We start from the raw sequence: 26,353 nt of genomic DNA, 5'->3' as shown, positions 1-26,353 counted from the left end.
AACAGGTCTCAACTAATTTCATTAATTAGCCTCAAAATCAGAAAAATAAACACTCCAAAAAACTCCAAAACTCCGAAAAACTCCTAAACCAAACAACAGAACAAAACCCAAATGAAAACATCCACACAGTAAAGGGTTTCTACATGGAATAAATTTCAAAGTTTATATGGAGAGTGTGGTGGTGGTGTTAGTCCATGTAGTGGTTTGACCTTCTAGTGGAAACCCACAGGATTTCTATTATCTTGGTAATGAGATATCTCATGTTTTATCTTGACCAGAATTGAGTTTAGCAGTCAAGTAACTGTTGCCTGTGAATATTATTTATGGCAAAGACCTAACAAATATAAAAAGCTTATGAGTAACAAACACTTCCCCATATGTTACACTGGGATTGAAGGAGGGTATCATACAACCTAAACTGATAATTACAAACTGTCTTCAAAAAGGGTCAAAGACAGTCACAGTTTTTTAGGTAGTAATCAACGAATAAAAGTCAAAAAGCATGGTGTTTGAAAACATAAAAAAAAAAAATAAAAGATCCCCAGACAGACTCACATCTAAGAAGAAAGAAATGGCCACCAATGATAAACTTCTCTGTGAAAAGAACTCATGACTGATAACTTCCTGTAATCCTCTCCCTCACCCAATCCTCTTGAGGATTACTACCAACCTTAGATACTAGACTGACACCAGAAAGATGAACAAAACATCAGAGAAAAGAAGTGAAAACTTGAGCAATGTAGGTACCACAAATTTAACTGTATTCCTACAGAAGATTTTCTTTGTTACCTAGGTACTTCATCCTGTAAATTTTAATGTAATTGTAAATGAGTTAGTAACTAGATATTTGGATTACACAGTTAAGACCTTAGTTATGCTAACCTTATGTTATTGGCTCTGCATGTACAGTGTGTTCCTGTTTATAGATGATTACATGGAAACCAGGAGCTCCTAAGGGAGCAGAGCCCTTTTGGAAGTGTAACCATTCTGTTCATCTCCCTGCCTACTATTCCTGCATCACAGACAACTAGGTTTATTCCTTCAAGATGAAATTTCCCATAGTGATGGAGTTTGTCTTCCCAAATAACTGTTAGATATGATGTAGCCCAGCTCTCCGGAAATGACTCTAAATATTTGACTACTAATGGGAAGTGGCAAATGAATTTAATATTTTTGCTTGTCTTGTGTATGCAGCTTTATCTATTAAATTGTCTTTATCTCAACCCATGAGTTTTTTTCACTTTTAACCTCACAATTCTTCACCCTCCACCATCCCACCAGGCAGGGAAGTGAGAGAGCTGCTGTGTGGGGCTGATCTACCTACCCAGGTTAAACCACAACAATAAATTGATTGACCTATATTGGATTATTAATTTAATTTTTAGTTTCTAACCATATTATCAAGAAGCAAGACTGCACAGAAAATGGAAGAATATAACAGTCATAAGTCCAAAGCACAGCATGAAAAGAAAGGGAGAAAAAAGTCCTAAACTGCTTTAAGAAACATTCATGTGCCATATTATAGAAACACAGAATCACAGGATATCCTGAGCTGGAAGGAACCCACAAAGATTATAAAAGTCCAACTCCTGGACTGCTGCCTGGCACAAAGGGTTAAAAAAACCCACTCCAAAATTGTATAATTTCGATATGTACCTAAAAGCCATGGAGTTAGTACAGTGTAGGGGAAAGAATTCACAATGAGCAATTTTCAGAGCACATCTAAAGCCTTCTTGCAGGATAATATTGTTATTTCTGATCTCTAAAAGAAAGTATGCAACATTATTCTTCCCTCAGATCACCCAGAAGGTAACTCTAATGTGTGTTCTACAAGAACAGTAAGGCATATCTGACAGGTCCCTCGAGCAATTTACCTGAGGACTATTCTGAGCATAATTTTTCTGTCAACATTTGCTGGTGTCATCAGGGGAATTATGTCTAGTTTTGCAGAAGACCAGGGCAAAAGGGTAAGAGGACAGAATACACAGAAAAAAGCAAAAAAAGTTTAAAGATGAAAGTATTATAGCATTCTTCTTGTCTTCTGAAGGCTATGCATAAAAGGACAGCAACATTTCATAAAAATTTTTAGTTGGTATGTATGCTTTCCACTATTTCCCACATATATTTCTCATACCAAAAATTCCTTTCTTCTTAGTCTAACAAGGCCCATTTTCCCCCTTCACAGTGGGAATTCTTTGATCAAACATTTAACTTCTGCTCAACCATTTTCTACCATGCTAATGGCATGCTTTCTACCATATGTATAAATAGTAGAAATCAATGACCTTGAGAGGCAAAAAAAAGGGCAAATCTGCTTATAAATCCAATTTTTTTTTTTAATAGTATTTAAATACTAAAGGCTCCAAGTAAGAAACAGGTTATATGACCACATAATTTCAACAACAAAAATTCTGAGTGAAAGGTTATATTTACCTTGGGATATAGTAGAAAAGGCCACCATACCATGGGTGACATTTCTAAATATCAATTTAGCTGATCTTATGAAACACAGCTCCTGTTTCTCTGGAGTCCAAATGAACAAATACTCCAGTGCAAGTAAAGTTCCTTAGCCCAGCAGCACTGTTTAAGTATTAGAAAAATACAAAGCCTTATCCTTTTGGCCACAGTTCCAAGACGGATATTAAATACTCCAGCCTAGATGCACATCCAAGCTAGACTCTATCAGCCTACCTTCACTATTGCAAACCCACAGCTTAGCAGTTTATACACAGAGCACTCATTTAATTTCAGATACTGAATATCAGAATTTATAGTAATCCTCCTGTTAAAAGAATTATACACCACGTGGAATAAGAGATTGGACAGTATCTATTTTAGAGTTCACAAATAGTATCGGTCAAGCATTTCTGATTCTGCTATTATGCTGATTTACTGCTTGAAGGTGTAAGAAAGTAAGTTCACATCAGTGTGCCTGAGTTTTGGAACATGCCATGAATTGGATGGTTCACAGTTTTCCGATGATTCTCCATGACCACATAACGTGCTTATTTATGTTTATTCTTATTTGTATTTATTTATGTAACAAAACTATATTTTATATACTGATCCACATTGGGACTAATGTTATTTAATATCTTCATTAGGGACGAGGACAAAGGGATCAAGTGCAGTCACAGCAATAAGCAGATGACACCAAGCTGAGTGGTGCTGTTGACAAACCTGAAGGTTGGGATGCCATCCAGAGGGACCTGGACAAGACTGAGAAGGGAGCCCATGGGAATCTCATGTGGTTTAATAAGATCAGAAAGCCAATTGTGTCCTGGGCTGCATCAAAAGCAGAGTGGCCACCAGGGCAAGAGAGGGGATTCTGCCCCTCTATTCTGTTCTGGTCAGACTCCACCTGGAGTGCTGCATTCAGCTCTGAGGTCTCCAGCACAGGAAAGACATCAACACTTTGGGAGAAGTCCAGAGGAGGACTACCAAGATGATTAAAGGGATCGAGCACCTTTCATATGAAGAAAGCCTAAGAAAATTGGGTTTGTTTAGCCTGAAAAATAGAAGGCATGACCTAACAGAAGACTGATCTAATGGTGGCCTTCCAGTACCTGAAGGGAGACTACATTTTTAGAAGAGCATGTAGTGGTAGGACAAGAGAGAATGGTTTCAAACTAAAAGAGAGCAGGTTTAGACTAGATAGTAGGAAAAAATTCTTTACTGTTAAGGTGATACATTGGAACAGTGTACACTTCTAGCACACCAGCTAACAACTCTTCATTTTCATAAAACATCCCAATTAAAGTGCAATGTGCTTTCAATCCAAACAGGTTTACAGTCTTTTTTTTAGGGCTATGTCATTTTAAAGTATTTTTCTTGGAAGAAGCCCCAAATATGTAAAACCTAATTTTTACCATTTCTAGGTTTGTATGACCATTTATTAAAACTTTCTATTTACATATACAAATAACAGAATTACTTTATTTTTTTTCATTTTTAGGACAAGGAAAAACCCCCTAGTGTGCTGTATTCAACAGAAAGAACAAATGAAAGCTTACAGTATTGAATACCAATATTTTTAAAACTCCTTGTCAAATATTACATTGTTTTGATTATAGATATGTTGGTTTTTTTCATCAGATGATTCTATTTTATTATTTCCTGTGTGAACACATCTTTATAATGGACAAAATGCATGGAATAAATATACCTACTCAGAAAATTACAAAAGATGATTTAAGACATACTTTAATTTTCAATGTACTATATGTTAAGTTAGGGAATTACGTCCACAATTTAGGGGCAAATCTTGTTTTCATTAAGAAGAAAAACAACTTTTTCCTCTGTAGGAGGAATAAGTGGAATTTAAAACATTTCTAGTCATTGCTCTTCATAAACTCCAGTTTTCACAACTTCTGTTGATTGGCGTATGACCTTCAGCATTCCACAGTGCAAAACTTCTGCTTCATGCACACGAGCCTGATTTGTTCATATGAAATTTAATATAGGCATATCCTGAAGCATTTGATTTAACATTTCTGTGTGAGTTGTGTCCACTGCTCAATGAAATTAACCTATCTGCATTCAGAAGCTAGTAAGCATCACACTTTCTGAAAGGTCTCCTTGAAAACCTCTTGCAAGTTGTCATCATATATTTGGGTCACTAATAATAAATTCCTTATAAATAAATTATAAGCTGAATTTCATGACCTGAAACATTACAGAAAAAATAAGCACTTGGAAAAAAATAATCTGCTGTTGGATAAGAACTAACTAGGATAGTGAAAAATAGGCCTAGAAAGTCAGAAAATGTGATTTCTAATCCTTCATTATCTAATCAGTTACTAAGACATTACTGAATTGTAGTCACAATGGTGTTAGGGCATATAATTTCATTAAAATTTATTTCTTCCTATTTCAGAGAATGCATACATTCATCCAAAAAACTATAAACATTCAAGGCTTTTAATTATCTTCAATATCCTTCATCTTTTAGTGTGAACACCACAATTTTTCTTACATTATTGAAGCATTCAATACTTTCTGATGGAAACAAACTTAACAGTTAAAGAAATTCAGGGTTTCTGTGGAAAGTTTTGAAATCAGAAAAGAGAAGCATAATCAAATCAAATTTTGTTGAAATTGTGGAATTCCCTTCCAACCCCACCCCATCCCACCCCACCCATGTACAAACATGCTAAAATATCTGATTTATTTCTACTTCTTAGAAGTTATCCTAGTTACTTTTGATGTAAATAATTTTTACTTAATCTTTTCAATAATGTTTCAGTTAATCAGTGAAAGATTAGAATGAAGCCAGATAACCCAACTTTTTCCACATATGCCCTTACTAAGAATATACATCTGAATTAAATTTATTAATGGAAAAGAAATTAATGACATAACTACTTAAGTAAAATATCCAACCAAGTTGGCTCAGAATAAATTATTGAATAAAGGATGAGGGAAAAGGTGCCAAGGTGAGTTTAAAAGTTTGAGTTGTATGAAAAACTGAAAGAAAATTTATTTTTCATCCCAATTTAAATTGTCAATTTTTATAGTGACAGAACACTTATTTTTGACAATATGAATCCTTTTGTTTCATTAAATTTTAAGAGCTCAATTTTCAATTTCAAGTGTAAATATTTGATTGTTTTATCTTTTAAAAGCATGCAGATTTATAGTTATACATTCAGTACAGTTTTTTCTATGCTAACAAAACCACTGGATTTTGCTGTCATGTAATGAACTATTTCTGGTAAAGATTATTTGAAATATTTTATTCCAGAGCAGAGCATCTCAATGGTGTTACTTCTGTCATATCACTGTATTATTGTAAGTCTGAAGTATAACTTCCTTGGTATTGTTTCTAAAAAATCCATAAAATTCAAAGAATTTAATATCTCCAACATGCTTTCTTTACCCCCTTCATAGTTGAAAATTAAGAAAAAGGATTCTCCACTATAGAAGATTAGATTAATACATGCTATAAATCTATAAACCTTTAAATAGAATATATCTGAGTGCTGCCTCTGATTTGATTTGAGTTTTGAGGTCTGTATTCACTGCACTCATGTGGAAATGAAAATAAAATTTCTTTCAATATGAACAATGTGTAAAATGCAAAACTGTACTGCCTTCCAGGGAAAAGAAAGATACTTATGATTTATGGTTTAAAGTGACAATATATGGCCCATATCTTTATATAAGTATACAGATGAGCAGAAACACACAGTATGTATACAGGCTTAGACATACCTACATCTTGCCATTCAAAGTCTGTAATGCTAAGTTTTGAAAGTGTGATTACTACTAACACACAAATCTGAAGAAATTGGGACAGCAGAGATGTTGATACATATGAAAAATATATAAGAAAATACAGCTTATTCTCACAGTTTGTATGAACATAAAGAGTAATACTGAGAATTCCAGTAGAGTTTCAGAGTATCCACAGAATTCATCAAATAATCAATACTCTATTTCAAGAAAAGGGAATCTTGGAAACTGTCAATGAACATCAAAATCAAAGTGCCCAGGTTGTTTTAATGCTCTGTACAGTGCTAAAAATGCATTTATTCTTGGTGTCCATTGTTACAGAACACTGTGATTTTTTTTGGTACCATGCTATGGCAACAATAAATCTGCACAGACTTTTTTTATATGGTTTAACGCTCAAACTCTAGTGATGCACAAACTACTGGGTTAAACCATGTTCAAAGACCTGATACAATCAAGTCTTCATCTAACAGAGCTGACTATAATAGTATTGTTTAGATTATTTGTATCCATATGAATCCACATCAATTTTTCAAATACAGTAATATTCCAAATAAAAACAGTATGTATAGGCACTATCATACAAAAGGTTAATAGTCTGAGACATGGTTAGTAAAGACCTTCCTGTTTTCTTCAGCTTGAAGAAGTTGGTAGAATAATCAGATAATTTCTCATGTTTTGGGTAACTGCACTCAGAGGTCATACTGGTGGATTCAGTTACCTTAGTATGAGACAAGTTTTAAAGCCATTTCTTTTGAGACAAACTATGAAAGTTGGGGTACTGTAGCAGTATGTACTATTACACACCAAGATAACTAGTGACTAGTAGAACCACAACAGGAGAGCTATGCAAATTCACAAAATATCAGTGAGATAAAAAAATAATCCCCTAATTAAATCTTGCTGTGACAAATACATTTAAAAGCATTCTGCTGTTATATATAACAAAATCAGAACAGAACTAAATAAAATATTGAAGTGTCTTAATGCAGTATAAAACAACAAAACATCTACATAAATTGAACAGTAACACTAAGCTACACTCCAAGTACTGCTAAAAAAAAATTATACAGTTGCCTCTTTGTTATTGGTAACACTTGAGACTGAACACCTATTGACCTTAACAGTCCAACTTTTGGCTTTAACAATCACTCCATCTTCTTTAATTAAAAAAAATTCTAAATGTGGAAGCCAAAAGTCTATCATTGTCACTACAAATTAGTTTTACACATCAATCCAGTTTGAACCCATTACTCTCAAAATTTAAAGGCATGCCTTTAAGGCAAAAAAACTAATGTTCAAGTTGGAATGCAAAGTCCCTCAAGAATCTAAACTCTTACTTTCTGAAAAGTTCAAGTAAGCATAAAGAATGAAAATAAATCTCCTTGATCCCAAACACTGACTGCCTCTTTTCACGAATTATTTATTATATTTCATGTTAATGTTGTTTTCAAATCTGTAAGATTAAAATATTTCTTTGAGGTGCTTGGCAGTGTTGGAATTGAGCATTAACAGCCCATGAGACTGAAAGACAAAAAATTGAGCACTTGAGTGGAGTGTTGTTTATATGCTTTTCAGTATGAAAAGCTATAGAATGAAAGATGAACAAAAATAAGATACACATGGTCTTCATAGCAGCTTAACTGTTAGACTTCAGGCTGGATGAGAACTGAACACCTCAATCACATCTGCAGTGATTTATTGTATGTGAAAGTGCATCACTGAAATAGTTTTAGGAGGATCTACCGCAGAGTAGATTATAGACTAGTTTTCCTATTTCTCATTATTTCATTCTAGGACCTTATGTTCTTTCTCTTTATAGCACAATTTACTAAAACCTTTAGATTTATGGAATTGATATTCTCTAAATCACAAAGATTATTCTTGTATGTAAATCCAAAAACCCTATTTATTAGATTTAAGAAGTCCCAGTAAGGTCAATGGAAATAAAGTTTACTCTCAACACAACCATCAGTTTCTGAAACAAACAGAAACATCAATAGCTTTATTCACCTGATCAATGCAGACAGATTGATTTTTCAGAAGGCAGACTATTATGTATGTCTGAGTACCATGACCTTTCAGATTTTACCAACAATATTCTTCATGTAAATCGATCCACTTTATACCATGGGAGCCAGGGATGCAGAACTGCCAAAAGCATTCACTTCCACTTAGTTAGCTGGAAATATAAGTTCTCATGGAAAAGCACCTTCTTCAATCATGGTTTGTGGCTTCTATATGTCATGTGATGAGTTGTAAATGTCTAAGACAATTCAGAGCTGCAGATACCTTTACACCCAGTAATCATAAAACCACAAGAGTGTGAATGTACAGTAATTGATTTAAACTTATCAGTTCTAGGCCATTAGGCTTGGTAAAAGGTATTTCCACTCAACTATACAGAAACCCATTACAGTCATTTCCATTTGAAGGTCAGCAATCACTAGCGTTGACCTTCAACATGACATAAAGGTTGTTAATTGATGAATTTACCAGAGCAACCAACAATCACAAAACAATACTAAACAAACAAACAAACAAACAAACAAACAAGCTCCCAAAAATCCAGCTCATATTTAATTATTCTGAACAGAAGGAACTTAATATTTTGGTGAATTAGGCTAGACACTCTCCCTCTTCTACTGCTTTGTAGCCTATTAGCCATGTTCTAACCAAGGTACTGCCATTTGATACTAAGGAGCAATGGGACTCTAAGGGCAGATATTTGGCTGCCTGGGTTCTGGATCAATTTAGAGACAGTTGAGCTGAGGGCATGCCTCTGCTCCCCTTTTAGAAAGGACCTTAAGTAAAGCTCTTCCAGGAAGCTCTGTTGGAAACCAAAAGCACGTGCTGCTCAGCTCCTGGCTTTCCTTCCTTTAGGGAACAGCTGCCCCTCTGACATGATAGGGTAGAATATAACATACTGGTTTTGACTCTGATAGCAAAATTACAGTAGAAAATGTAAAAGGAGTTCTGGATTCCAAATATTTACAGAACACAACATATCTATACAATATTGGCAAAAAAACCAGTCTCCACTGACTAATCACCTACAAAGTTACAAGGACCCCTCTCAAACTCTATAGTGACAAAAAAAATTATTTTCTAGGCAGCATTTGGAAAGGTTTCTACAAACTTAAGTAAGGTGTACAATAGTGTATTAAATGTAGTACACTACTTGGTACTAAAGAAATTACATCTTTCAACATGGTTGCCACATTTGGTAATGTGTAAATAAATATCCTTGGTAATATGTATGGTTTGAAGTAAGGATTTATTATAGTATCTAAACATTCCTGATAAATGACTTCTTGTTTGATATTTCTGCTTGTGGATAAAAAGCAAAATAATGTTGAAAATTGTTTTTTTCTTTGCAATTTGTTTCCTGTCTTTTATCTCTTATATGACAGCACATACTGAGAATATCTTGAAATTTTTTGTAACATATTCACTTTTCAACTATATCTAAACAAAGAGACCAGAAATATGACATATTCTTCCCTTACAAAAAAAGAAAAAAAGAGAAAAAGGTATACTTTCTTTCACAATATTTCTGTAATTAGAAGGGCAGTTGTAGGGTACAACATTGTCTTTTAAGGAACACCTTTATCATCATCAAATAAAACCAAAATTTTGTTCAAAGCATCTTAATAAAACAACAAAACAGGAAAAAAAGAATTTTAACTTCAGATAGAGAAATAATTTTCGTTATCTCAAGTAACCTATCATTTCTTTTCATCACAAATTTTCTGGAATGAAGAAAGACAGAGAGGTCAATATTCCTAAATTGAGAAAAGCAAAGCATATGGGAGCAGATGGGGTCAGACAAGAGGTGTTCAGATCTATAGATAAGTATTTATGCCATTTGGGGACTATCTGCCTCCAATGTGCACAAACAACAACTGTTTTTTAAGAAATCTTTCCACAAAGTTACTTTATCTAATAACAAAATAAAGGCTGTTATTTCTGTAATCTCTTTGGCACAGGACTTAATTTTTATGCAGTCTTAAACCCTGAGGTGCTGTGCTGTCTTTTTTTTTTTTTTTTTTTTTTTTAATAAGGTCCAATGAAGAAAAAACAGATTATTTCAAATTAGCTTAAGCTTTCCATACAGAATCATGGAATGGTCTGGGTTGGAAGGGACCTTAAAGACTATTAAGTTCCAACCTCCTCCCTGCCATGGGCAGGGACACCTTCCACTAGACCAGGTTGCCCAGGGCCCCATTCAACTGGCCCAGAACACTTCTAGGGATGGGGCATCCACAATTTCTTTGGAAAATTTGTGCAAGTGTCTCACCATGCTTTCAGTAAAGAATTTTTTCCTAATATCTAATCTAAACCTACTTTCAGTTTTAAGCTATTCCCCCCTGTCTTGTCACTACACACCCTTGTAAAAACCCCCTCTTGGTCTTTCTTGTAAGTTTCCTTCAGGTACTGGAAGGCCACAACCAGGTCTGTCCTAAGCCTTCTCTTTTCCAGGCTGAACAATCCCATTTCTCTAAGTCTTTCCTCATTGGAGAAGTGTTCCATTCCTTTAACCATCTTGGTGGTGCTCCTCTGGACTCGCTGTAACAGGTTGATGTCATTCCTGCCCTGGTGATCCAAGATCTGGACACAGTACTCAAAGTGGGGTCTCACCAGAACAGAGTAGAGGAGCAGAATCTCTTGCCCTGCTGGCCACACTGCTTTCGATGCAGCCCAAGTTACAGTTGGCTTTCTGGTCTGCAAGTGCACATTGCCAGGTCCTGTCCAATCTCTCACCCACCAGCACCCCCAAGTCCTTCTTGGCAGGGCTGTTCTCGACCTGCTCGTTCCCCAGCTTGAGTTGATAGCAGGAGTTGGCCCAACCTCCTTGCACTTGGCCTTGCTAAACCTCACAAGATTTCCCATTTCTCAATTTGGCCCATTTCTCAAGCACGATATACTGGGATAAATAAATAGGAAAGAAAGAGGGAAAGGCAGCAAGCAAGCAAGCAATCCAGTATGCAAAGCACAGCAAGGCATAACACAAAGTATTCCAAGCATCTACTGCTGACTGCTTAAAGAACTGAAATTTCCAAAGTTGATACAAAATATCACAAAGCAGATGAGCATTCATTCTTAAGAGTAATACTGCTGAGGAACAATTCCTTCTGCTTTTTCTCCAAGACTGTTAAAAGATCCCTGAAACTGAAGGCTGAATTAGCCTCTCTCTAATTTTTCTTTTAATTTATTTTATTTTTCTTGAAAAGGAATGTGAATCATAGGATATCTTGAGTTGGAAGGGACCCACAGGGATCATTAAAGTCCAGCTCCTGTTCCTACAACAAGTGGGTTTGAAAGTTTGCTAATTCAAAGAAATCAGAAGTTAATTAGAAAAACTCTTTTCAAATATTCAGTAACCGTAAGAATTACCTTGCCAACTGAGACAAGCTTACAGATATTCCACATAGAGACAAAGTTTTTAACTGGAAAGATTAATCACTGGAACTGTCACATTTGACAGGATGAATTTAAAGGAATGATACTTGAACTGAGCATCAACATACTTTATATCAACACACATATTCCTCCTTAACCAACTGACAACTTAATCATGAGACAAAAAATCAAAAACAAACAAACAAAACCAAAACACCAAAAACACTGAAGGGAAAATTCTGACCTTGTTTCAACAGTAAAAACATAAAGAACATATTTCAGGAGTGAATAAAATAAGGAAAAGCAGAATTAAAGATCTCAATATTAAACTTAAATGAAAAATTTGAAGCATATTAATACTCTTGAAGTTATACCACTAGTCAGATGCAAATGAGAGATTTATTTTTGAATCTGTTCTTGGACTTTCATCTTTTCTTGTCAGGAATTCTGAATTAAATATTTTTGAAACTAGAAATAATTTGGTGAGAAAAGTACAGTGCTGAGAGTTGATCCATTACAGTTTGTAATTCGGTAATTTTTTTCTCCTTGTTTTTAATAACTATCTGCACAATTTGCTAGAGGAAATGAGCACATCTGTAAAACTCTCTTTTGATTTGGCTTTAGCTCTACAGTTAAGTGGGTTTTCTAAGGAATTGAAATGAGCATTTCACCAGAAAGTAGTTAGAAAAAAAATCATATAGAAACAACTGTAACCCAAGTCATAAATCTGACAAAATATATTGTGATTTAGAAATCTGTTAAGGGAGTAAACTGTGCAGCCTGTACTACTTTATCATTGCAACAACCAGCCCTAGAGGTTTGCATTGTAATAAATATAATTCTGCATTGGATGAATAGTGCAAGATGAAGATCAAGGGGTTTAACAATAATACCATAAATATGTCTTTTCTTCAATTTTGTTTTATGAAGAGTAAAAAAATATATTAAAAACTCAGTCCAAGAGATCTGTGACACAAAATGAGGAATGAAACACGTGGCAATTAGTATAAGCCCATAGCATACAAACTCCTTTCTTATCATCCAGGCAAATTATAAAACTCCTCCTCCATACTCTGCTGCGTCCTCAAGCACATCTGGCAGTCCACAGGCATTCAGATAGAGGGTAGACAGATCACTGTTTACTGTGGTCACTGTTGACAGGGAAGCAGTTTCCATCTCCTTTTGCATTTGGCCCATTCACACCAATAAGTCAGCATAGCAGAGGTTGGTAAGCAGACAACAGCAGCAAGTGCTGAGGCCCATGCACAAACACAAGAATCTAGACTTTGCCTCTCCTGTGGCCCTTTATCCACATGTAATATCATGCCAACCCAAAAACTGTCAATGCTCCAGCCCCATCCCCTCTCTTAGGACTTGGAACAAGGACAGTAAATACCTGAAAGAGAACTTCCTACATAGTTTCATTAAAAAAGGATTTAAGTGTGCACAAAACCACTCCTCCATCAAGTGGTCAAACATGAGTTTTTCCAACAGGTCACAGTTCTTCAAGAACTGGTCAAGAAAGGAACCTTTCCATGAGGCAAGTCTTTTAGGAACTGACTGCAACTCCTGCCAGGAGTGTGCCTACCACTTGGATCTAGTTGTGTCTGGCATGGAGCAGCTCCTGAATTTCTTCTCATAGAAGCCACCCCTGCAGCCCCCCTGCTACCAAAACCTTTCTGTATAAACCAGATACAGTCAGTTTTTCAAATTATTTGCAGAAAAAAAATTGTTTCCTACTTTTGAAAATTCAAACCTAAAATATCAGTGATTTAAAAAATATCTTGCTAGCTAATGTTAACCTAAATTGGGTTACTCTTAAAAATATGTGTTGTTCATCAATCACTCTTTAAGATCTATGGATTTTTTTTCCCCCAACAACAAGATAACCTTATCATAGTAAAGTTAGAAAATTAAACTTAGAAAAAAAAATTAGTCTATGCATCTACAAGCTCCACAGTTCAGCATTCTGCACAAGTCCACTGCAAAACATATTCAGTTAATACAGTATTTAATAACCAGATATTTACCATAATCATTAGAGATAATACAAAAATCCAGTTATTATTCCTGAAAATTAATTTATAAATTTGTTTAAAGGTCATAGTCACAGATGAAATAGAGAGTATTTTTCCATAAACAGCATGTTTTGGGTATTGAATTATATCATCAACAAGGGGGTTTTTTTCTTCATTTTATCCCTTCCCAGATGAACCAGTTAGATCCATTTAATATTTGTTGCCATGCTATTTGTCAAATAATATAGCTATTAATTTAAACTTTCTTTTGCATTCCAAGAAGTACAATTGACAAAACTGCATAATAACAGTGTATGATCTCAATTGTTTCATCAGTTCTGCTCATCTTGTACAACTGAAGTCAACCTTTCAAAAACTGCATATAGAAACATTTTAAACCAACATACTGCTGGCTAAGAATAATATTAAGGACTCACATTTTTTGTGAGATATAATTGATGTTAAATTTTATGTTCAGAACTTCAATCTGCATAGTTTACTACTGTAAGTTGCAGAGACTGCATAAATTCTATATTCTGTGGAGGCATAGATATTAAAGAGAAAGATAATTGTCAACTTGAAATCATTTAGAAAAGGATTTAATTTCTGTATTTCAATATCATGTTTTTGATCTTATTAAATCTGTTATTAAACAAAAAAATGTTGCCATTGTTTGCTTATACCTTCTACAATTATGAATCAGCCATTTATTGGTTAATACCATTATATTGTTCTAAGCAACTACAATCAGTCTTGAAAATAATCTCCCAAATATACATTTTAGAAAGGCTAGGACATTAGGTAACTGTGCTTTGCTCTGGAATTCATTCCATAACACCTTATGCATATCCCTTTTGTCATACAGATCAATATGGACAAAGATATTTACACAGCTGTAATTTCAATCTTTGCTAACCTAAACACCTAACCATAACCCGTATTACAGGAATAATCCTTTTCTACTCTTCTAACCCTATATATGATGTGATATTTTATTTGGACTCAGGCTAGCATCCCAGAAATAGAAGGTTCCTGAATTAGAATTTAAAGCCATTCTTTTCAAGTTATTTACAGTATTAGGGCAAATTAGAGAGAAATAGTTTCAGAATTTAGAAAGGTTCAGTGATGACATTAGGATGTGTCTACATAGGAATAGCCAGGTTCCATCTAAGATATAAATTAAGTTATGCTGAAATCTTTGAAAAAGAAACTCTCTCCTTCCTTAACTCCTGTTTTTCATTTAATGGCAACTGCAACCTTAAAATATATGTTAGCTTACTCTACAAGTCTTTTCCTTCTCCCCATATGGTTGGCCAAGTCCCCAGTGCCATGACTGATTTGGACATGAACTCAGTGTTAGAATAATTGCCTCATAAGACTGTTTCTACCTTACTTTTTCCGGTTGTGGAGAGTTCATTTTGTCATGAAGGGTTCACCACAGTCCTTTCCTCTAATATTGTTGATCTTTATTCTGCTCATGTTGTCAGTAGGTGCTCAGGGTCACAGAAAACTGTTTTATGGTGATACTTTTTGGTTTCCCTGCAGTCAGAGGCCAGGAGCCCTGGACACAGTGAGCAAGTATGCTTAGGATACTATGGCAGGCAAGATGTCCTGGCTGAAAATGCTGCTGAAGACCAAAGGAGCACTCAGCCCTGGTGATGATGCATCCCAGGGCGTGCTTCTCAGCCCAAAATGGAGAAACACAGCAGAAGTCCCATAAATGTCTTGTTATCTCCCTCTGAGGCTGGGGCAGGCAGAGGCAATTTCCTTGCCCATCAGTGGGATCAAAAAGTTCTGTTGCCAAGCTGAAAGAAGGGGCCAACAGGAACCTTGTGAAACTGAGAAATGACAAAGTCCTTCACCTGGGGTAGAAGAGTCCTTGCAACAACAGAGGGATTATGGTTTTTCCAAAGTAACTATTGTTTAGAGACTGGCTAGGCAATCAGCCTGCTGGTGGTATGTGATTGCTTTTGCATCCTTTTTTTTATTTTTTTTTTTATTTTTTTTAAATTTTATTTTATATTTATTTTCCTTACTCCCTCTCCCCAGTTATTAATCTGTCCTTATCTCAATTCAGAATTTTTTTCTCAATTTTGCCCTTCCAAATCTGTCCCTTATCCCAGTGTTGCAGAGTGAATGAGGGCTGGGTGGATACTTAACTGCCAGCTGGGGTCAACCCATCATAAAGATGATGCCCAGAGAGTTTGTGCAGTCCTGGAGGGTTTTGAGACCTCACTCGACAAAACCGTGAACAACCCATTCTGACTTCTTGCTTTAAACAGGCAGTAGCACTGAAGCTCTCCTGAGGTCCATTCCAGTCTGGCTTATTCTGTGATTCCATGTTTTGCAGCTCTTGTAAATCAAATATAGAGGTCTGATACTAACAGACAGAACTGATACCAGCAGAGTTGCTTACAGATGTCTAATATTCTATGCAAGTAACTGTTTTTTAAAAAAACTAACAAATAAATAAACCATGACCGACATGTAAGATATTTGAAAAACAGTAGCATGCCTTAGCAGGTGAGTATCTTTCTGGCCATATCTCAACCCTCAAATAACTTGCATTACACAGAAATCAAGAAAACACTGATGTGATTTGTTATGATGTTATCTGATATGTATGATATATTATGATAAAATAAATACTAGTAAAGAAAAGTCCATGCTTGGAGTTTGTTATGTAAGATGTTTTAGAAAGGTATGCTATATGCATGAACTTCAATCTACTGTTCCTTACCCATCACAGAAATATAGAAAAATCATAAAATTACATTTAAAAGCAGACATCAAGTACAGATCTCGGTCTTTACCAAGAGGAGTTATCTACTGTAACTAAACCCCAAATCTAGTTACTTAGAATGCAATTATTCAACACTAAATGCACATAAATTAGATTAAATTATTTATTATTTAGGCAAATTAAAAAAATGTTACTGTTTCTCACCACCCAACTCGAAGGTATGCACACTTGCTGATTGATTGGTGGTTTGGGGGTTTTTTTGCTTTCTCTTACACAGCTTTTGGAGGGGTAATGAAAGTGGGAGCCCTCTGGACTACTTAACTATTGGCATAGAAAACCATAAAATAAAGGAAATATTCTCAGCTAAGAGTGTCTGAATAATTTATCACATCATTTTTAGCAGTACAATAAGATTTAAAAGTGAATGGATCTTTAGAGGAGTGTAGAAAAAAGAAGTAAGACACTTCTTTCTGTTCCCCCTCCCCTAAGAAGAGTTTTGGTGTTCAGCAAGATAGAGAAATGTTTTGCCTCATAGCTTTTTCTGCTTTGACCTTCATCAGGACTCTGTAGCTACCATAGTATATCTAATCTTTTCTGTTCTTTCCAGTGTTCACTTTTGTTTCCTAGTCTTGTTAGACTTGTAATTTCTCCCTGCTCCTTTTAAAAAGGGAAAGATATTTCCTTCTGCTTCTGTACCCTACAGAAATTCCAAGTCACAGAGTTCCAGTTTTCCATGTCTGAGAATGGGCTGTTCTGTCTTGTATAATCCTTGTTTTAGGGACACATGTTAACATTGTGAAAGAGTAATTTTGAGAGTGAGTTCTCCCCAGATAATCAAAGTAATACACATACCTTATTTTCAACCAACAGCTTATTTTGTGTATGTTTATGATCACAATTCAGTTTAGTTATTGCTGGTTTATTATTTCATCTCCAGATGTCCCTGTATTTATTTTACCTGTAGTTTCAGTTTTCTAGTCTGTTCTTCCAAACTGTGTTTTTCTGCTTCAAGTCGTTCTTTCTTTCCCCATTCAGAGGTATTCTCACAATGCATTCTTTCCAGCTGGGAATGGTTGGAGTGGGAGGAAGAATAACCAAAAGAGGAAAAAAAGAAAGAGGAATAATATAATTAAAAACTCCTGCTCTTCACTGGGTGAGGCTAATGGTTTCATCTTAAAGTAAGGTGGGCATCTTAGAGATCAGTTCAAGCTGTAAGTTTTCCATATTTCATAAAGTTAAATATTTGAATTTGAACAGAAATAACCAAGACAGTCCATTTTTCATCAACTGTACCTTCATAAAAATAAAGCACAAATATTTTTTTAATATAGAAACTGGAAACAAAATCTTATTCTTTTCCTGCTATTTATGGAAAAAAACATTTTTTAAAAAAATAATGAAACGTTTTAAATAACATTACGACTGATATTGGCTTGACAATGTCAAAGTTCACTTTCTATTCTCCAAAAGATGAAAAATCAGCATGTTTTTACTCTGTTTACACTTTTGAATGACGATAATGAATATTCATTAAACTGAAGAAGTTCTAAAGTATGTCTTCAGTACTGCATACTGCTAACCTCATAATCAGAGAAAATAAGTTAGCTTAATAATCAGAGAAAATAAGTTTTTTAAGTTTTCACACTTTAAGTTTTCACTTGGTCACAGTTAATAGCTTAAGGGAAATAATATCTTTTATGGTCAATGCTGTGACCTTAATTTAGGATAACTTTATGAATTCATTCATCAGATTCACATATAGGGAGAATTAAATATATCAATAAAAAGCCATGTTACTAAATCATATAAAGTAATTAGTTAAGAACCAATTTATACTTCAGAGACAACTACATTGAGGTTTTGTCAAGGCTGCATTAAATGTTCCTCAGATGTCAAAAGAAAAATGGTAAAATGAATTTGTTTTATAGTACAAAACAGGTATTTATTAGGTGCTAATATATATATTGAATAGAAGATTATTATTGTTAAGTACTTACTATTAACAAGTCATTATTAACTGGTTCTTAACATAGATTAAAAGAGATTAAGATAGATTAAAAACTGTGAAAATAAAAGGTTCCAGTTCTTTCAACTGAGATGAAAAAAGAACTGAAATGTTAATACATAAAACTCAAAATTTTAAGAACTTTTTACAATTTTTCAGTTCTGTGAGAACTAAAATCAATTGTTTGATAAAAACAGACTGATAACATTGTGAGGCACTTCTTCATTGAAGAAACAGAATATTTGTGCTTTAGAAAGGGCCAGAGAGGTGTACTTTTTAAGATATTTTTTACTTTTATTCTAAAATCAATTACTGGGAAACAATGAAGAGCTACTGAATGTGAGGCAAAGAGAATGAGCTGTTACAGCATCAGAGAAGCATAATCCAGACCCTGTGAATATTAACAGTGATCATCTAGCTGAATCAAATTGCAAACTTGTCTATTACCACTTTATTTCTGAGCAAATAAAAACAATTAGAAATTCTGTAAAGTTAAAAGAGGTTCATTCAGGTTTTCAGAGGACAGTAAAAGGGATTACTGTACTCTACCCTGTGCTGGTGTAGCCTCACTCTTGAGCACTGTGTGTCAGTTTTGGGTACCACAATATAAGAAGGTCGTTGGACTACTAGACTGGGTCCGGAGGAGGATGACCAAATGTTGAAAGGTCTTAATGGTAACACTTAAAAGGAATGGCTAAGGATACTTGGTTTGTTCAGCTGGGAGAAAAGAAAGATGAGGGGGAACCTCATCATAGCCTACAACATCCTCGAAGGGAGGTGCTGATCTTCTCTCTCTGGTGACCCATGATAAGAGCCAAAATGGCACGAAGTGACATCAGGAAAGTTCAGGTTGGACATTAGGTAAAGGTTCTTCACTGAGGGGGTGGTTGGTAACTGGAACAAGTTCCCCAGTGAAGTGGTCACAGCACCAAAACTGGCAGAGTTCAGGGAGTGTCTGGACAATGCTCTTAGTCATGCAATTTACTTTAGGTAGTCCTTCGATTAGCAGGGAATTGGACTCAATGATCCTTCTGGGTCCCTTCCAATTTGAGAGAGTCTACGATTCTAAGTACAGAGGATGACTACCAACTACTTTCATTCAGAAAACTAAATTGTGAAAGAGTTGAAAAGTGAATGGATTATGTTTAAAGGCATTTTATTCTATCAGCAACAGATATATCCATAGACTGTTCCTTCTCATCATCCTTAAACAAAAACAACAACACATGTGCAACTCTTCCCCCACACCACAGCCTTGGTGTTTTCCCAAAACCTTGGCCAGTCTTAACATCGTGATACACTGTTGGATGGTAGTATTTGGAGATCAATGTGAAGCAGTTCTTAAAACTAAAATTGGCTTTTGATTAGGGAAAATAACAAGATAGAAAGAAAATAATACATTGCTTTCATATTCTGTATCATATTGGTTGAATAACTGGAAAGAAATTTAACTTTTTAAACAATTACAGTATTCAGCAGTTTTCTTTGCATTATAGACTTGTTCTTGTATGAAAAGACTTAATGCAGCTACAAAACTACTAGTTTTGGGAGCTTGGTCCACCTGACTAAAATACAGCAGAGTGAGAGGTCTATGTATTTTAGATTCATTCTACCTCATAATTTTTATAGGTTATTTACCAAGTTAAATTACTTAGAATATGACAAGCATTTGTACTTAGATTAAACTATGAGATTAACTTGGTTACAGCATGGTGCTAATAACAACAAGGTCATGAGTTTAATTGCTGTATGGGCCACTCACTTAAGAGTTGGATTCAATAATCCTTGTGGGTCCCTTGCAACTCACAATATTCTTTGATACTGTGATTCTAAGTAAGGAATTAGGGAAGGATAATTTTGTACCATGGGTTTTGGCATGGTCTAGCTGGCTGTGATAGACAACAAGGTGTTAACTCCAGTGCAGACAACATTATTTGATGTTTACATGTTCCCAATGAGGTCTTTAAATTTGCTCACTGAATTTCTGTACAATATTATTTTTTCCCTACCAAAATTATGCAAGTTTATTTTCAAATACTGTCTACTGGACTACAAGCACAAACCCTGTATTTTTTCCTAAGTAAATATGCAGACATAATGTCTTACAAGTATCCATAAGAATTCTCGGACATGAGAAACCCTGTGTTCTTGCAAAGCATCTGCCAAAATACAGAGCTGAAATTTTAAGCCTGAAAGATCACCTTTTCCCAGTGTTGACACTAATCAATACAAATTCATTTTTGGCAGACTTCAAATAGAGAGAAATCACGAAACTATCCAAGGTTGAATTTCCATCAAGCAATTAAGCAGAAGATGACTATCAAACCAAGATCTGGTGTCAAAGATAAATTTACTTACCTCTATGTCTGTAAAATTTCAATTCACTGCACCCAAGGTGTTTATGAGTCCAATAATGATATATTTACATATTTAATTGTCCTGATTTCAGCCGGGATAGAGTTCAGTTTCTTCCTAGTAGCTGGTACAGCGCTGTGTTTTGAATTTAGTGCAAGAATAATATTGAAAACACAGGAATGTTTTAATTGTTGCTGAGCAGTGCTTACACTAAGTCAAAGTTCTTTCAGCTTCTCATACTGCCCTGCCAGCAAGGAGGCTGAGGCTGCACAAGAAGCTGTGAGGGGACAGCTGATCCAAACTAGCGAAAGGGATATACTATTCTATATGATACCATGTTGAAAAAAAAAATACATGGGGGTAGTTGGCTGGGAGGGGCTGATTTGTTCTCGGAGTCTAGCTGGTCATCAGTCAGCAGGTGCTGAGAAGTTGCAATGTTTGTTACTTGTTCTGTATGTATCTTTTATCATTATTAATATTTGCTCTTCCTTTACAGTCATATTAAACTGTCTTTATCTCAACCCACAAGTTTTACTTTGTTTTTCTGATTCTCTCCCTCATCACATAGGAGGGGAGTGAGTGAACACTTGTGTGGTGTTTAGCTCTCTGCCTGTGTATGTACCATGCGCATAAAGAACTCCATAATAAAGTCAGAAAAATAAAATCTACTTTATTTCTCTGTCATTCATACCATTCTTCCAAAATGAGTAGGGAAATTAGAGCAAAGAGAAAAACAAGTTTGGAATTAAGTTATGAAGAACAAGCAAAATTAGATAATTTGTGATCTCTTCAGTGTAATTTTCTGTAAAAAATCTTGTAGGGCTATGGTCTTTCAGAACACACCCAAGTCTGTTCAACCCTCTTTGAGATGTTGTAAGACGGTTCTTTATGTAATGGATGTTTTATCTTTCAGGAAAGATTAAGTGCAATGGCCAAAGGCAATGCTAGATGTTAAGTAGATTTTTGAGAATATATTCTTCTCATCAAAACAAGGCAAAACAAAAGAAAACAAGCAAAGAAAAAAAAAAGAAAAGCTTCAGGAATCTGTTTATCTCCAGAAACACACTGTGAAATGTTCTTGTTTTTCAATTGAAAATGATTCTATGTTCCTGTGTTACTTTAAGTGGAACCTGGCATTTTTAAATTTTTTCCCATACTTCATCACATGAAAAACAAGAAAGAAAGAAACAAAATCTCTTTAATTGAGTCTATTGCTGCCTTAAATTGAACTCTGTCCTTTTACTTTTCACACAGAAATACTTCACTCAAACAGTAATACTTATTTTTCAGCTTGAAATGTATTACTGAAATTTCAGTTTAAAAAAGCAAATTGACTTAACAGCAGTGATACCTATTTCACATCTTCAGTGAAAAGAATTTCAGGTGGGTTTTTTTTCCCTAGAAGATATACATTGTCATATTTGTACAGAGAATAAGTATTTTAGAGGTTGTCATGTGGAACTCCAGATTTTGATTTTTAAAGGAAGTGAAAGATAAGAAACTATGTACAACATTTGAAAAAAATCTTGAGATCTTTAATTTTCCCTTCAAATGTGAATATTTTCACTCCATAAAATGTCTCCACAGACTTTTTACCTTTTCTCCACTGAATTTTACCTTTTAATAGGAAGACTGGAATAATGGTGGAAGCATAGAGTGAGGTCAAGATACTGTCAGTGAAGTGAATAATTGCAAAGGTGAATGGTGGAAATGAAGTACAGTGTACTGACCTTTGAAACTGGATAATTACATCTTAGAGCTAACCTGCACCCTTTTATGACTAGCATGAAAGGCAGAACCCTGAAAAAACCCAGATACAGAAAAAGGAACTTTACTTTGTACAGTTCATTAGCAGGAAAATCTTAATGCTCTAGTTCAGTTCAAGGCAACATAACAGCAGTTGAAGCTCAAAACTTTTTATTGAAACAAGATTTTTTTCCTTCCCCTTAGTCAAGAGAAGATAAAGTAGGATGAAGGACAACAATTAAGGTGTAATGACAGCAAAAAGAAAAATGATGAAGAAGTGTCAATATGATTTCAGAGAGAAAACAGGAGAATTTCCACACACCCTTCAGGAGAAAGGTAGATTAAAACAGCAATTTATTTATTTTTTTGTTTGTTTTAGCACAAAAATTTGTTTGTTTCCTATAAAACTTCAGAAATGGTAGGAAAGTGTGTTTAGAGGTTATGATCCTCAGCTTTATAAAAGAAGCACTTAAAATAGTGCAGAACACAAGCATTATGCTTAAAAAACCCCTGTCATTTTGGTCTGATCTGACTGGCAGTGATATCAGAAACAAAAAAATGACAGTTCAACCAGAAATTCTCCCTGCAAAAATTATTCTTCTACACAACTGCCATTTTTTGTCAACAGCATTTTCCCAATGAAAATGAGTTAAGATTCTCTAATATCTTAAATAAAAGTTGTCCATACAAGATACTTCACATTTTATGGATGGCATTTACCACAGCCAAATTGACCAAAACCGGTGAAGTTTTATTGATTTATTTATTTATAATCTGAACCTTACACAACTGTACCAAAATATTAAATTCTAATGCTATCTGTCTTTATACTAGGAATCTACAGGCAATCCAAATACGGCCTACAGACTTGTGACCCAGGCAGGCAAGAATTCCTGTTTAAACTAATGATTAGAAAACTCTGGTAGACTCGCTCAATTACAGATGTAAAATATCTGTTTCAATTTGCACAGATCAAAAATGAAGATTTAAAATCAAAATGCTTTTTTCTTTTTTTTTGTGCTTTAAATGACTGTGCCAAGTCTTTTTCACATTTCAAAGCAGGATGAACAAATACACTTTTTCAAGATTCTTGATATCCTCACTGTTTTGTGCATGGTATTTTCCATTTACCTAAAGCTACCAATTATTCTACAGGCAATTTTAGGCAAGGCAGATATTGAACTGAAAATTTAATAAGCCCAAAGGTTGATTACAAAATGCTTATGAAACTCTCATGTCACCCTCCTAATAAAGAAAACTTATTGAAATAACTCTAAAGCTTCATTAAGAAATTAGTGAATTTGATCCTTACAGATCTTTTCCTCCATATTTAGTCAGAAAATTCAGCACAAGAAGCACATTTTCCTTTTTTGTAACTCAAATAGGAATATTATCTCTCAAAAAATGTCAGATCCAACAGCCTTTTCAAAACCAGAGCCAAGGACTCAAGAGTTGTGCAGTTTTACCAGCCATCTTCATTAGTTATACTGGGTCTGAAGATCTTTTATCAATGGTCTAAAAGGAATGGTATCAAATGCTTAAAGATACTCTCTCAGCATTACTGGGAAACAAAAAATGTCTGTAGAGCATCAGGAAAAAACTCATAAAGGCAGAAGAATCTTGAAAGAGATACTATATACAAGAGAAGAGAATAAATAGATTAAGGAACCTGATTCTCTGAAATCACTTTTGTTTTTGGTTCAGCAGTGTCTACAAAACTTGGAAGATGACAAAGGTTCCATTCCACTACATACCTCCCTTTGAGAAAGGTATAAGAGGAAGACAGACTTCACATAAGCAAGACACTTGTGGAAGTGAATAGGAAACAATTCCAAGAATCTTCATTACTTGTAAAGTAAACTCTATTTTGTTGGGGTATGGGATGGTTGTGTTTTCTGGGTTTTTCTTTGCTTTTGTTTTTGTGTTTTTTAAATTATATTTATTTTATTTGTTTTGAGATTTCTACTGCTAGAAGTCTTTAAGAACATGGTGAAAACTGCAAAAGCACCTAATGTCTGAAAGGAAACCATCAGCTTTCCTGCTTCCAAAACCTGCACTGCTCTATGCAGGTATGATGTTTGCTGGCAAGCAAAATTATTAATTAGCATGTGTGACACTGGGCAGTTTTGCAATGACTATTTACAGTTTTCTAGAATTCTTTTCCTTCTTCATCTAAAAGGTGCAATCAAAGACTACCAGAATACACAGCACTCCTTCCACATGAAAGGGAAGACAAATGTTGGCCACATTTTTATTTGACAAGCACTTCAATATTCAATATAGGGGGAAAAAAATTTACTCTGCTTTTTCTCTTACTGTGAGCAAGTCTGCCAAGAACACCATTTAGTCCACTAGAAACTATACTGAAGGCATGATAAATGTTTATGTGCCTGACAATATCGTGAAACACCAATCCCTGTAACAAATTGAACTTTTTTTAATGAACGCTTATATTCATAACAAAGCTGAGCGAGCACCAGCATGTTTAGTAGTCAAATATTTCTTCCTTCTGGTGCTACTCAACTGCTTAAGTCTGGTGCAAGCTGATATCATTGCACTACGTTGACATTAAAAGAAAACTTGTTGATTTACCAGAACTTATTTTCATTTCCCCCATCTGCACAGAGAAAACCCTTTTGTGTGTATGACTGATTTACCAGAAGTGATTTATGAAGGAATATGAGTTGTTCATAGATACATAAAAAACTTTAAGCCTGAAATTTTTGCAACAATTGTGAATAATATATGCAGAGAGGCATAAATAAGTTCAAAACCTGGAAAATGCTGGGAATGAGGTAGAGAAAACTACCCATTATCTCACAGATCTTTCCTTCCATGTAGATTCTGGCACAGCTTTTATCAGTTTCCTGTAAGTTCAATTTCATGTGGACTATGTATTACTTTAAAATTAACACCTCCGGTGCAGGAGAATCTACTGTGCATTCAAGGAAAACACATTTTCTGTCAATGACTCTCAGAAAAAATTATCCATAATACCTGATCAAAATTCTGCTTTCACCAATTATCTGATAATAGTTAAAAACTTCAGAGAAACTACTTCTACCTCTCTAAACTGTTGAGAACAGTAAAGAGATTACCAACACATCATGCATTCATTTTTACTTTAAAGTTATGAAATGTTTTTGTGTTTTATTTAATTTTAAACAAGAGATATTTACATTTTTCTGGTGGAAAAATGAATCAAGATGACTAAGCAAATACTGAAAGTTTCTTGGAGTCTCACAATCACAGAATGGGTAAGGTTGGAAGGGACCACAGTGGGCCATCTGGTTCAATCTCCTTGCTCAAGCAGGGTATATTAACCTTCTCCACTGTAATCAGTGAATTAAGTAATACTGTGATCAGTAATTCATAACAAAATTGACGCTAGAGGAATGTCCAAACTGTCAGTGTCTACCAAGTTATAAAGTGCTGATTATTTATTCAACTTTTTTTTTTCTTGAATTATGAGCTATTGCAAAAATTATCTAGGAAACCAGTCAGAACTGTTAGAATGAAGATTAAAAAAAAAAAACAACATGTCATAAAAATGTAAGGACAATTCTGTCAAGTAGTCATTTCTGTAGGCATACCAGAAAAATGGGAATGTTTGAATGAATATTTAAAAACAAATCACAGAATCACAGACTATTCTGAGTTGGAAGTTAAGAGCATGATTATTTTTTCTGATAAATCTTATGCTGTTTTAACTATCTCTTCTCCCACATAATGTCTGTTTTTGTATTTACATACTTACACGATCTTTCTTAGAGCCCTACTGTCTCAGATTTCCTATGATTTACTATAACATTAAGTAAATAAAAAATTCTTTATCCCCACTGGCTCCCA

At 34.7% G+C, this 26,353-nt stretch overlaps 1 protein-coding gene across 1 annotated transcript in view; it reads right to left on the bottom strand.

The window, feature by feature from the left end:
• CCDC102B (coiled-coil domain containing 102B) overlaps nt 1-26,353 on the bottom strand; it is a 127,288-nt gene that overhangs the window by 78,468 nt on the left and 22,467 nt on the right. The window contains exon 5 of the mRNA XM_050318621.1: nt 17,357-17,461. Coding sequence (XP_050174578.1) covers nt 17,357-17,461 — 105 coding nt within the window. The remainder of the gene's footprint in view (nt 1-17,356; nt 17,462-26,353) is intronic.

This window comes from Myiozetetes cayanensis, unplaced genomic scaffold, assembly GCF_022539395.1.
Source record: "Myiozetetes cayanensis isolate MyiCay16 unplaced genomic scaffold, myiCay2020 scf1, whole genome shotgun sequence".
Classification (NCBI taxonomy): domain Eukaryota; kingdom Metazoa; phylum Chordata; class Aves; order Passeriformes; family Tyrannidae; genus Myiozetetes; species Myiozetetes cayanensis.
This window is presented reverse-complemented; position numbering and strand designations above follow the sequence as displayed.